The sequence below is a fragment of the Salvelinus fontinalis genome, chromosome 11 (genome assembly GCF_029448725.1).
Source record: "Salvelinus fontinalis isolate EN_2023a chromosome 11, ASM2944872v1, whole genome shotgun sequence".
In the NCBI taxonomy this organism is placed as follows: domain Eukaryota; kingdom Metazoa; phylum Chordata; class Actinopteri; order Salmoniformes; family Salmonidae; genus Salvelinus; species Salvelinus fontinalis.
Genome location: NC_074675.1, coordinates 35545477 through 35559318, shown reverse-complemented (window position 1 = coordinate 35559318; position 13842 = coordinate 35545477). Strand labels below are relative to the sequence as shown.

General features: G+C 42.6%; 1 protein-coding gene across 1 annotated transcript; it reads right to left on the bottom strand.

Moving 5' to 3' along the window:
• Positions 1-4683: 4683 nt before the first annotated feature.
• On the bottom strand, positions 4684-12085 carry si:dkey-171c9.3 (uncharacterized). Its single transcript, XM_055937114.1, has 2 exons — positions 12023-12085; positions 4684-7238 (listed from the first exon to the last, which is right to left on the bottom strand). The coding sequence occupies exons 1-2, from the start codon at positions 12023-12025 to the stop codon at positions 5880-5882; spliced, it is 1362 nt and encodes a 453-aa protein (XP_055793089.1). The 5' UTR covers positions 12026-12085; the 3' UTR covers positions 4684-5879.
• Between the last annotated feature and the right edge of the window lie 1757 nt (positions 12086-13842).

Genomic DNA, 13842 nt, shown 5'->3' with positions numbered 1-13842 from the left:
CTGTCCCTATCTGAATGGCCTGTGCTACCTGGAACTTGCCTGCCAAGGAAACCGAAGGAAGCAGCATGCTGCTAAGCAGACGGGAGTAACTGTGAGAGGTTCGGAGCAGATTGACATCAAAAATAATAGCTTAGCTGCACCGGTGCCTGATCTACCTGCGCCATCATCAAGTCAAAAATCAAATCAAATTTTATTTGTCACATACACATGGTTGGCAGATGTTTAAGCGAGTGTAGTGAAATGCTTGTGCTTCTAGTTCCAAACCATGCAGTAATATCTAACAAGTAATCTAACAATTTCACAACAACTACCTTATACACACAAGTGTAAAGGAATGACTAAGAATATGTACATAAAAATATTTCGATGAGCGATGGCCAAACGGCATAGGCAAGATGCAGTAGATGGTATAGAGTACAGTATATACATATAAGATGGAGTAATGTAGGTTATGTAAATATTATATAAAGTGGCATTGTTTAAAGTGGCTAGTGATACATTTTTTACATCCAATTTTTTATTATTAAAGTGGCTAGAGATTGAGTCAGTATGTTGGCAGCAGCCACTAAATGTTAGTGATGGCTGTTCAACAGTCTGATGGCCTTGAGACAGAAGCTGTTTTTCAGTCTCTCGATCCCAGCTTTGATGCACCTGTACTGACCTCGTCTTCTGGATGATAGCGAGGTGAACAGGCAGCACGGGTGGTTGTTGTTGTCCTTGAGGATCTTTTTGGCCTTCCTGTGACATCGGGTGGTGTAGGTGTCCTGGAGGGCAGGTAGTTTGCCCCCAGAGATGCGTTGTGCAGACCTCACTACCCTCTGGAGAGCCTTCCGGTTGTGGACGGAGCAGTTGCCGTATCAGGCGGTGATACAGCCCGACAGGATGCTCTCGATTGTGCATCTGTAAAGGTTTGTGAGTGTTTTTGATGACAAGTCAACTTTTTTCAGCCTCCTGAGGTTGAACAGGCGCTTCTGCAACTTCTTCACCACGCTGTCTGTGTGGGTGGACCATTTCAGTTTGTCCGTGATATGTACGCCGAGGATCTTAAAACTTTCCACCTTCCACTACTGTCCCATCGATGTGGATAGGGGGGTGCTCCCTCTGCTGTTTCCTGAAGTCCATGATCATCTCCTTTGTTTTGTTGACATTGAGTGTGAGGTTATTTTCCTGACACCACACTCCGAGGGACCTCACCTCCTCCCTGTAGGCCGTCTCGTCATTGTTGGTTATCAAGCCTACCACTGTAGTGTTGTCTGCAAACTTGATGATTGAGTTGGCGGCGTGCATGGCCATGCATTCATGGGTGAACAGGGAGTACAGGAGAGGGCTGAGAACACATCCTTGTGTGGCCCCAGTGTTGAGGATCAGCTGGGTGGAGATGTTGTTTCCTACCCTCACCACCTGGGGGCAGCCTGTCAGGACTCCAGGACCCAGTTGCACAGGGCGGGGTCGAGACCCAGGGTGGGTCTAGTGTGTCAGGTAGGGTGGAGGTGATATGGTCCTTGACTAGTCTCTCAAAGCACTTCATGATGACGGAAGTAAGTGCTACGGGGGATAGTCATTTAGCTCAGCTACCTTAGCTTTCTTGGGAACAGGAACAATGGTAGCCCTCTTGAAGCATGTGGGAACAGCAGACTGGGATAAGGATTGATTGAATATGTCTGTAAACACACCAGCCAGCTAGTCTGCGCATGCTCTGAGGACGAGGCTAGGGATCCCGTCTTTGCCGGCAGCCTTGCAAGGGTTAACACGTTTAAATGTTTTACTCATGGTGGCTGCAGTGAAGGAGAGCCCGCAGGTTTTGGTAGCGGGCCGTGTCGGTGGCACTGTATTGTCCTAAAAGCGAGCAAAGAATTTGTTAAGTTTGTCTGGGAGCAAGACATTGTGGTCCGCGACGGGACTGGTTTTATTTTTGTAGTCCGTGATTGACTGTGGACCCTGCCACATACCTCTCGTGTCTGAGCCGTTGAATTGTGACTCTACTTTGCCTCTATACTCACGCTTAGCTTGTTTGATTGCCTTGCGGAGGGAATAGCTACACTGTTTGTTTTCGGTCATGTTTCCGGTCGCCTTCGCGCTTTCAGTTTTGCACGAATGCTACCATCAATCCACGGTTTCTGGTTGGGGAAGGTTTTAATAGACACTGTGGGTACAACATCACTGATGCACTTGCTAATTAACTCGCTCACTGAATCAGCGTATTCATCAATGTTATTGTCTGACGCTATGCGGAACATATCCCTGTCCACGTGATCGAAGCAATCTTGAAGCGTGGGATCCGATTGGTCGGACCAGCGTTGAACAGACCTGAGCATAGGCTGGGAGCAACAAAATGGAGTCGTGGTCAGATTTTCCGAAAAGAGGGCAGGGGGGGGCTTTGTATGCGTAGCGAAAGTTAGAATAACAATGATCCAGGGTTTTACCAGCCCGGGTTGCGCATTCGATATGCTGATAAATTTTAGGGAGCCTTGTTTTCAGATTAGCCTTGTTAAAATCCCCAGCTACAATAAATGCAGCCTCAGGATATGTGGTTTCCAGTTTACATAGAGTCCAATGAAGTTCTTTCAGGGCCGTCGATTTGTCAGCTTGGGGGGATATACACGACTGTGATTATAATCAAAGATAATTATCTTGGTAGATAATGCGGTCGGCGTTTGATTGTATGGAATTCTAGGTCAGGTGAGCAAAAGGACTTGAGTTTTTTTATATTGTTATGATCACACCACATCCCGTTAATTATAATGTATACCGCCCTTCTTCTTACCAGAGAGATGTTTGTTTCTGTCAGCGCGATGCGTGAAGAGACCAGGCGGCTGTACCGACTCTGACAACATATCCCGAGTGAGCCATGTTTCTGTGAAACAAAGAACGTTACAATCTCTGTCTCTCTGGAAGGCAACCTTTGCTCGGATTTCATCGACCTTGTTGTCAAGAGACTGGACATTGCCGAGTAGTGTACTCGGGAGCGGTGCGCGATGTGCCCGTCCACGGAGCCTGACCAGAAGACCGCTCCAACTGCGGCGCCGTTGTTTTGAGTTGCCGGCTGGAATCCGATCCATTGTCAGGGGTTGTGGACCAAACAGAGGATCTGCTTCGGGAAAGTCGTATTCCTGGTCGTAATGTTGGTGAGTTGACGTTGCTCTTATCTCCAATAGTTCCTTCCGGATGTATGTAATAAAACTGCATAGTGTCCTAGGAACGCGAAGCAAGGCGGCCATCTCTGTCGGAGCCGGAAGTTGCTGGGATTGCCTGTGTCTGGATGGTGGTGCTGACTCCAACTCCAGCAGAGGCTTCGTTGTCGGGTTGGGCTCCTTTTCCTCTCTCTGGATCTGACGGGGCACTACCTGCAGTGGGAGGTCTGGACCTTTCGCCGGGAGCAGCGCGCGTACACTTTCCTGCTTCTCGTGGGCCCGTGAAAAACTCAACTAATTGTGTAAGAGGTGGGACTGGGCGGATTTTGCCATTCCCTTCTCTGGCAGTTGTATTGGGCAATTCAATAGTGAGAAATGTCTTAGTCCCTGAAGCAAAAGTACAGGACATCAATAAGCTGTTCCCAAACATTTTAAACCAGCATCAGGAAACTGAATCAATCATAGTTCATGTTTGATGCAATGACATTATGAAGGGCAGCTCATAACAGCTGAAGATGGATTTTAAATTACTGATTGGGTAACTGTTTGACCCCCAACAAACGCCCCATCATATCTGTCCCCCTGCCCTCCCTAAATCGTGGCATTGAACGGTTCAGCAGACTTTTAGCACTCCATAACTGGCTACGAGACTATTGCAGCTCTGTAAGTGTATCATTTATTGATGATGTTGATACCTTCTGGAAACAAAGCTCGTATTATAAGGAGAATGGGACTTAAGACTACCCCAGAAATCACTCCTTTCAAAGGTGCCCATATTCCTTAGAGCAAAGCAAAAAACAGATATTGACCCAAGATGCGTGACACGGAGCGCCTGCTACTTCTGGTCAGAAGAAACAGAAACGAATATCACAAGTCCACTACAGGTTAACTTAACTGATTCAACTGCAACCCAGGAGTTTGGATTTCACACTAAAATCACTTGTTTTTCTAGTCAGAGTTTTCTTGTCGTCTCAATATGCCTCCCTTTCTCCACCCAAATACACACACACACACACACACACACACACACACACACACACACACACACACACACACACACACACACACACACACACACACACACACACCCTAACACAAGCTCAACAGAGAGAAAAAAAACACACGCTGACCTCATCCTTACTCCCACTCTCTCCCAGGGCCGGGTTAAGAAATCATAAACCAGGGGGCTTCTTTTTTTTAATAGAAGTGGGGTGTATTTTCCTGGCATGGCTTAGATCCACTAGTAGAATCTATGCCAAGGTGCATTGAAGCTGTTCTGGCAGCTTGTTGTGGCGCAACACCCTTTTAAGACACTTGTTGTTTTCTTAATTTTGGCTGATACCTGTACGTGCTTGTAATAAAACTTAATCCACAGTTATTTTTGACCCTCTGTGGCTAGATTATTCTCTTTGGTGTATTTTGAACATTGTGTGGTGTGATACATTTTTTATTATAATACAGTATATTTGTGCCCAGTACGTGCTTGGGACCAGGCACTGACTCATACAATTCACCAGTCACATATTTATTAAGCATTTTGTATTTACTGTTATTAACCTTTCCACCTTCCCTGTAGCATACAATCAAACCGGTGTGATTAGAACACCTATTTGGAAACTCAAATTTCGAATCACGCAACAAGCTGGCCACACTTTTTTTCAGAAACTGTTTACACAAACACAGTCCTTACAAAGTTATGTCCAGAATGTGAACAGTTTATTTTTGGATGCAATGTTCAGACATTCACAGAAGTAGCTACAGCAGAACACAATCATCCAAACCGGTTAAATGTAGGCTACATTTGTCCTAGCGCTAACTGAGGAAAGATTGATATATCACAAGTGGTCATATTTTTAGAACTCTCGGCTGACAGAAACTACAAAATGAATTAGCTATTAGCAATTACTATTTATAATTAATCACATCATGGGTGAGCGAAATAATTGAGTAAAACAATTTCTAGAAATCGAAAGTAATCCGGTGATGGGTAGTTTGTGCACTCCGACATGCTTGTTTTTTTTGCATCAACCAAAGATAATAAGAGGTGACAAGATGAGATTGGTCTGTTTATAGTATGCATATTGAAGGGGGTGAAATGGACTACTTCTATGTGAATTAATGAAGAGGCAAACATTGTCAATTTTCTCTTTCAGTTCAAGCTATGGTTCAGGTTCACGTGCACGACAACATTGTCTGACCACTAACTCTAACCTTGTGGCAGGGAATATTGTCAGAAAGCAAATATACATAAACAATGCATTCTTAATTTTGTGTTTAGGTTATAGTCCATGTACATCAACCTCATCGGTTCTGGCAATAGTAGCATGTCATTTTGACCACTAACTCCAACCTTGTGGCAATATCATCAGAAGTTAGCAAATTCAAAGTCCATTCCTAATTAGGTCTATAGGTCATGTAAACAAACCTAATCATAATTGTGGGTTTAAGGTTGTGTCTTACATCAAGGTCATCAGTTTTGACATTACCAACTGTTTTCCATCGCCAACACTTTCTTCAGGAGCTGTTTATTACTCTAATGTCGCCCTCTTGGGGTCAGTTAGGTTTTTTTTACCACCAGGCCGTCCAACACTGTCCAACCAGCCTGGAAAACTACATACATTCCCTATATAGTGCATTACTTTTGACCAGAGATTTGGTCAATAGTAGTCCACCATACAGGGAGTAGGGTGTAATTTGGGATGCAACCCTGGAGAGCTACATACACTGCTTCCTGGAGGCTTCCATTACTCAACACCTCACCACAGCTCGGGCCAAGTCTTCAGCATAGGATTGACTGATTACAGAGGTTGGCGAGTGGGCTGGAGGGTGGGCTGTGTTGGTGGTCAGATCCAGATCCATCTCATTGGTTTTGGGTGAACAAAGTTGGATGCTGGATGACTGGTTGGGATTGGTTGGATAGGGATAGACAATTAGATGAGCCTCAGGGTCCATTGGGTTTGGTTCCCTTCTCCCTATCTGCTCCTGCCGGAGAACCAGGGAGTCATGGAGAGAGGCCGCCTTCTGCGCTTCCCATCCCAGGGAGAGTGCATCTGAGACCAGCCTTCCAACGTACTTCCTCAGCCTCACCTCACTCATGGAGGATGTGATGATTTGATCAACCATTTGATCACATATCAGAGAGAGGTTGTCAATATTTGTCATGTTATTTGTCATCCAGGTGGTGATCTCATCAGAGAGTGCATCCACATATAGTGCATCCACAAATGCCATCAGCTTGGCTCTCCTTCCATGGGGTCCTCGCTCTTCATAACCGTCCATCAAAATACCTGTTGGTAAATCAATCTCTTCCTCTTCTTTCCAAACTTCCTCTCTTTCAGAACACTCTAGAGAAAGAGAGCTCCATAGACGCCCCATGAAATCCTCCCCCTCCCGGTTGTCCTCAATCTCCCCCACAGTCTCCAATGCGAGCCCCCCCTCTCTGTGCTTTTCCTTAGGGGTAGGGGGAGGGGGAGAGGGGAGGAACTCTTTAGCCAAACGCCCCTTTAGTTTTTGGGTAAAGCTAGCCCTGCTCTGGACCATCTCTGGGAAAAGAGGGGTGGTTGGGGGGGCATCTGGGTAGTCCAGTGATCCCACTGTAGGAAGCCCTGACTGGGGTAAGAAGGAGCAGTAGGAGTGGGTGTGCTTGGAGGGTTGTGAAGTGGAGGTGGATGATCCAGAGCTGTGGGACTTGATGGTCACATTGGGATTATATTGAGGTTTCTCACCGTTGCCACTCATCTCTGTGTGCATATGAACCTCCCCATGTCTTGTATTGTGTAGTCCCTGCTCCCTTCTATCTGAGGATGGGATGGGGTTGGAGTATGACCAAGATCTTGTATTAGACCAAAAGATCTCACTTCTAATTGCTTCCTTCAAGGCAGCTGTGATGGCCAGAGAGGCTAACTTCTCTGCCAGTCTCTCCTGGACTGGAGGACACCCGGATGAGGACTCATATGTAGCTGAGTACATTATGTCTTCAGCCATGGTGTGGGCGAAACAGTGAATGGTTCTTTCATTGTCTGGGCTGGGATCTAGAACCTTCAGGCTCACCCTTTCTGGACTGGGTTCTGGAACTTTCTGGACCCCATTCAATACCTCCATTGGAACCTGTTAATAAAAAATAAAAATCCAAAAGACACATTTAGTTTGAGTTTATTGTACACATTTGGGAGCTAAGAGCTGTATTGTGGTACACAGTTACATTATTTTTTATTTATTTTGACTTCAAGTTCAGGGGGGTAAAGTACTAAAGTAAAAATACTTTAAAGTACTACTTAAGTAGTTTTTTGGGGTGCCTGTAGTTTAGTTTACTACTTATATTTTTGACAACTTTTACTTTTACTTCACTACATTCCTAAATAAAATAATGTACTTTTCACTCCATATATTTTCCCTGAAACCCAAAAGTACTCATTTTGATTCCTTAGCAGGACAGGAAAATGGTCCAATTCACACACTTATCAAGAGAACATCCATGGACATCCCTACTGCCTTTTGATCTGGCGGACTCACTAAACAGAAATGCTTATTTGTAAATTGTGTTGGAGTATGTCCCTGGCTATCTGTAGATTAAAAAAAGAAAAACATTTTGTTGTTTGATTTGCTTAAGAAGCTATTTCAAATGATCTTTACTTTTACCGGGTGATTTTCACTTTTGCTTGAGTCATTTTCTATTAAGGTATCTGTACTTTTACTCAAGTATGACAATTGGATACTTTTTCCACCACTGTTCAAGTTTAAGTTTATGTTGTCTGTGTGTTCATGTGTTTCTAACATCACAGACTAGAGTAGGGTTGGGAAAATTCAGTGGTTGGAAACCACAACCAGTGTGTATGTGTGTTGTGCGTGAAAAAGACAGAGTTTGGAAACCCACTGCGAGCCAGCCAATCACCACAGCTGTCAAGGTTCCAGGAAGTCAGTGAGTCACATGACAGACTGACAGGAATTGCAGTTTTATTTAGATCAGAGATGAAAGAGAAACCGTTTGGCTTTGTTCTTCAGTCTTTTACTGTGGTTGAATGTCTGACTTTATAAGAGCTTCTCACTGCCAGAGCATGTCTTCTATGATACATTGTAAAACCAATACCTACTCTCTCTGCCTTTGCATGCTCTACAATATTAGGCTACTACAAGAAAGTGAGAAAAAAGATTTACAAAGTTAGACTAGAAGACCTTTATTATCCCAAACTTGGGAAATTCGATTGGCATTTTAAGCTTCACAACATCACCAAGTACGTTTAGATAACTATGAGTACTAGGAAACATTTCACATCACTTACCTTCACTTACAAGTACAAAAAAAACGATGGCTTTCTTGGCTTTCTCACTGCCAGAGCATGTCTATAACACATAATTGAACTGGCACAAAGTCAAGGCGTTTATTCCCGTCTATGTTATTACAGAGAACTGACCTGAAACCCAGGATGTGTTTTGATAGGTGATGAAGTGTGTGTGTGTGTGTGTGTTGGATAATTTGACAGATGAAATACAGCTCAATAAAGGATAGTTCACAGTGGCAACAGTGTGTCAGGGTGTTCTAATGGATAACTGCATCCACATGTGAAATGTATTTGGTTTGAATGTGTGTGCAGTGGAGGCTCTTCAGAGGAGGAAGGGGAGGACCCATCCTCCTCAATGAATTTCATAAAAATAAAAAGTTATCATTTTTAGATAAACTATACTAAATATATTCCCATGTCACCAAATAATATTTAAAAACACACTGTTTTGCAATGAAGGTCTACAGTAGCCTCAACAGCACTAGGGTAGCACCATGGTGTAGCCGGAGGACAGCTAGCTTCCGTCCTCCTCTCGGTACATTGACTTCAATACAAAACCTAGGATCTCACCCCCTTCCATAACTTACAAAGTAATTATGACAACTTCTGGAGGATGTCCTCCAAGATATCAGAGCCCTTGCAGTATGAACTGACATGTTGTCCACACAAGCAAAGGATCAGAAAATGAATATTTTACATTATTTTACTTAACCTTTATTTAACTAGGCAAGTCAGTTAAGAACAAAGTCCTATTTACAATGACAGCCTACCCCGGACGATGCTGGGCCAATTGTGCACCGGCTAATGGGACTCCCAATCACAGCCAATAGTGATACAGCCTGGAATCGAACCAGGGTCTGTAGTGATGTCTCTAGCACTGAGATGCAGTGCCTTAGACCGATGCACCACTCGGGAGCCCCATGAATTTAGTACTGAAAGCATAAGCTACTGCTAGCTAGCACTGCAGTGCATAAAATGTGGTGAGTAGTTGACTAGAGAAAGACAATACTTGAAGAGTTTTGAACATATAAAACATTTTAAATGAAGGAGAAGCAAGAGAAAGATTGTCATTTCTTTTCACTTTCAGTGTCACTTACTTAGCTAGCAAATGCAGCTAGATAGTTTAGCATACTCAAAACACTCCGCTCAAAGAGAGGAATGCTATGTTAGCTAGCTGGCTATGACTATCCAACAAAACATTGGGAGTTTTCCAAGGAAAGGTACGTTTTTGGTTTTACAAATGTCTTGCCAATGGGGCCTGCCGGTGTAACTGCTAAACTGCTATCTGACTATGCACTGTAAAGTTAGTGCATGATTGTAGCAGGTTTACTAACGCATTAGTCCTATTAGCTATGCTGACTATGATGTTACTTTAGCTAATATGGTGACAACGATGTAGGCTGTGTGTAGCAGTTAAGATATGGTTTGGCTTGGAAAGTTTTTTTTGCTTGATCACATAGAGCTGATGTGTTGTGCATTGAAGTCCACAAATGAAGGGAAAGGGTGAGAGGAGGAGTGTGCATAGATGCGAGAAGGAATACAAGGTGGCTGCTATGAATGTGAACTGTGTTTACGTGTGACCAGAGGTGTATTCGTTCCGCCGATTCTGTTGAAAAACGTTTCTTAAACGGAAGCAAACGGAACGAAAAGGGGATAAACATACCTGACTTTGTCCAATATAAACTCTCATTTTCAACTTTTGGACTAATGATTACACCTTAGATCAGCTAGATGCAGTCTAGAGTGTGCAAGGCGGTATTGAATGTCTGTCCATGCGTCACTGTCTGTCACCTCAATATTTTCTCTCGACCTGTGTGCACCTACATTGTAACTTTTTATTCATAGGCTAGGTTGTAGCAACCTCATGAGTATCATATAGTAGCATAAACCTAGCGATGTAACATTGAACTGGGTGAATGGAACATGAATGACAGTCATTCAATATGCTGTAATAGAAATAAGGCCATGCTCATAAAAAATACAAATTGTCCTCCCTAATCTTAAACGGCACTGACCACCACTATGTGTGTGTGTTCTATGTGTGTGTGTGTGTGTGTGTATCTGTGTGTGTGCGATTATAGTTTATTATCCAAGGCTAAAACACACGCCTCTGCCTACGAAACATAGATGATGCTATAAGAAAACAGGGGTATATTTTTACTAAACAATTACAGTCTCCAGATACAGTATGATGTTATAGTAATACTAATCCGTTCTGTTCAGAAGGGTGAATGTGAGTCCCAAATGGCTCCCTATTCCCTATATAGTGCACTACTTTTGACCAAAGTCTTACGCAGACAGAGCAGATGCAGAGCGAAGTAATGTGGAACCAATCAGACAGACAGGGATAACTCTTTGGCTATTCAGACACGAGGAGGTAGGCACAGGCTTCTCCCCAAATGGCACCCTATTTCCTATGTAGTGCATTACTTCTGACAAGAGTACTACAGGCCCTGTTAAAAAGTAATGCACCATGTACAGAATAGGGTGCCAAATATCTTGCATGCTCCAAAAAATATATGTTTTTAGTGATTTTATCCTAATACAATATTTTGTTTAAAAAGTAAAGTACTTCGTAAAGTTAATTACCGTTGACCTTAACAAGGGCCACAGGACCAGTGGAAGCATAATATCCCAATAACATCAAAGATGCACCACCACATTTTACCGTAAGTTTGAGGTCATTTTGTGCATTTGCTTATTTTTATTTTTTGTTGTTGTTGCCAACGAGCTCTATTTTCATGTCATCTGACCATAGCACCGTCTGCAGTTTGATAAACGGCATTGGCACTTGGATTGGAACCGGGGCTATGGTCAAATGACATGAACATAGAGCTATTTTTCCACGCACACCAGTAGTGGGTTTGGCATTGAAAAACAGATCTGGTGGTTGATCTTTGATGTTATTGGGCTATTTTACTTCAAATGGTCCTGAGGCCCTTGCTAAGGTCAACAGCATCATGAATTTGACCAATTACCAGGACATTTTAGCCAAAAACCTGGTTACCTCTGCCAGGAGACTGACACTTGGCCGCTAGTGGATCTTCCATTAAAGCAATAACCGCAAGCACTAATCAAAATCCACAAAAAATGGTTAATTGACCACAAAATCAACATTTCAGTCTCCGGACTTGACCCCATTAAAAATGTGGTTTGAATTGAAAAGGGCAGTCCATAATAGCTGACAAAGGATATTAAGGATCTGGAAACATTCTGTATGGAGGAATGGTCTAAGATCCCTCCCAACGTGTTCTCCAATCTCATAAAACATTTTTTGAAAAAGACTCAGTGTCATTATCCCTGCCATTGAAGACAGGGGTGCCAATAATTTGTATTACATGTTAAGAAAAATCTCTTTCTTTGAGAAATTGTATTAGCATAAAATAATATAATTTCCTTTTTCTGAGCATGCAATATAACTCAGTATTTGTATTTCTTTTATACTGTCTTTTTGTTTATCTTTATCAAGGGTGCAAAAAATTATGGACCTGACTGTATATTATTTCTATAAATAAAGGATAGATAAATTAAGAGATTGGAGAAGAGACTAGTTCTAGAGAAGAGACAGTAAAGATAGTAAAGAAAACCTTTTTAGGCCTGTAGGCTACTCACCATTTTCTATCTGCGAAAGAAGCGTCAGGCAAGAGAAGACAAGACAGGTTTGCTGTAGCTGAGATGCAAATGGCCATGATGAGGAAATAGGTATACTGTTATGAGCATATACTCACTTCCTGTGTGTGTAATATGAGAAAGAGATATGAGAGCGAGTGAGAGCGAGATATTAAAAGGTTTCTAGTGGTTTCTAACCCTTTCTTTCTAATGCAAAATAATTATAGCACATGAAATTTGTTCAAAGAACCCTAGGAACTTTTTGTAATATAAATTTGACTTTCAAATAGGAGTGTTTCAACAGTAAAAAAATATATAGGCAGAAACTGCTTTTCCAAAAGATTGGAGCTTGTCCGAAATAATTTTGAGTTTTATCATGTCAATTAACTCATGGCATTCCTGGATTACTCATTACACTTATAAAGTCAGATTTAATCAACAAAAATTGTAGTCAGTTAAAAAAAGGTTAAGGGTGCTGTGTAGGTAAATATCTGTCTGTCTTGGCAAAATCACCAGGTAATGCTTGTTGTAGGGGATATCATGGCGACATTGACTAGCTAAGCTCATGCGCAGAAACACGGCATTGGGTCTAACGGTCGTTGTGCAGGCCGTCAAATCAAAGGCACTCCTTCGTTATGAAGCTGTTTTTGAAGAAAACATGTTCAGCTACTTAAGACATTGGCTCGAATCTAGGTTGAAGCTTTAGATTTTGAGAAAATTAACAACTAAGGAATACTTTTTCTGTTTTCTCTTTGACTTCTCAAACCCCAAACCGCGGCCTGGTCTGCTTGATCTGTTGCACAAGCCATCCCAGAAGTCTCATTATGTTGTCCCTCTGTGTTTAGAAATGCTGTGGTTAAAAATGCTGTGGTTAAAATCAGAGCAGAACTCTCAAGCTCAATGCGTTCCAATGGGTTTATTTTGGACCCTAAGCTTGTGCTACCTTCCCACCTTTGAGACAATGACTCCGATTGTTAGGGCGGAGACGTAAGCATCTTGTCATTATATACAGATTTCTGTTAATTAAAATGATATTTTCAGAAATATGCTATGTAGAGCAAGCGCCTCTCCGACATTCAGAATATGGAGCCACGTCGGCTCTATTCATGGTTTTCTACCTGCAACGTTTGCAACTGAACGTGACCCTGATCTTGTGAAAGAAAGCAAAACCAGAGACAGTACAGTCCTGTTGCAAAACGTATTATGCAGAACTCCCACAAAAGCTGCCTGCGGGAAACTACTACTACAACGCAAAAACCTCAACAAACACCAGCCAGCTCCAATTAGTTGCTAAAAAATAGACAATTCTAAAAGGCTTCGCCACCTAACAAGAGCATCATAGCGGAGCGCTGATAGGCTAACTAGCAATACATTTGAACCAATCGAAGTGCGCTTGTTTGAAATGAAAAAATATTGCGGTAGCTTTTAATAAAGACTAACATCAAGACGAAGCAGCTGCTTTATAAGTGGAAGGCACTGTTGAGCGATACATCCCAAGTGGTCCGTGCTGATTGTACGGAGATTGTGATAGCCGTATAAATGGCTTCCCTTGAGAAAGCAAGAACAAGATGTACGTCAGGAGAAGTGCTGTATTATCATAAGGAGACGTATACTTGGAATACGGAGGAGGAATGGAGGGAAAAGGAGAGGCGAGGAGGTCTAAGAGAAAGAGGGAGGAAGACAATGAGCTTGAGTCAGTTAAAAATGGATGGCGGAAAAAAGGGAGATGGTTTGTTGAAGAAGAATGGTCTAAAGTATCAGCAGAGTGATTTGAAGGCAGGAGGAGAAATGGAAGTGAATGAGGGCAAAGTATTGGAGGTGGT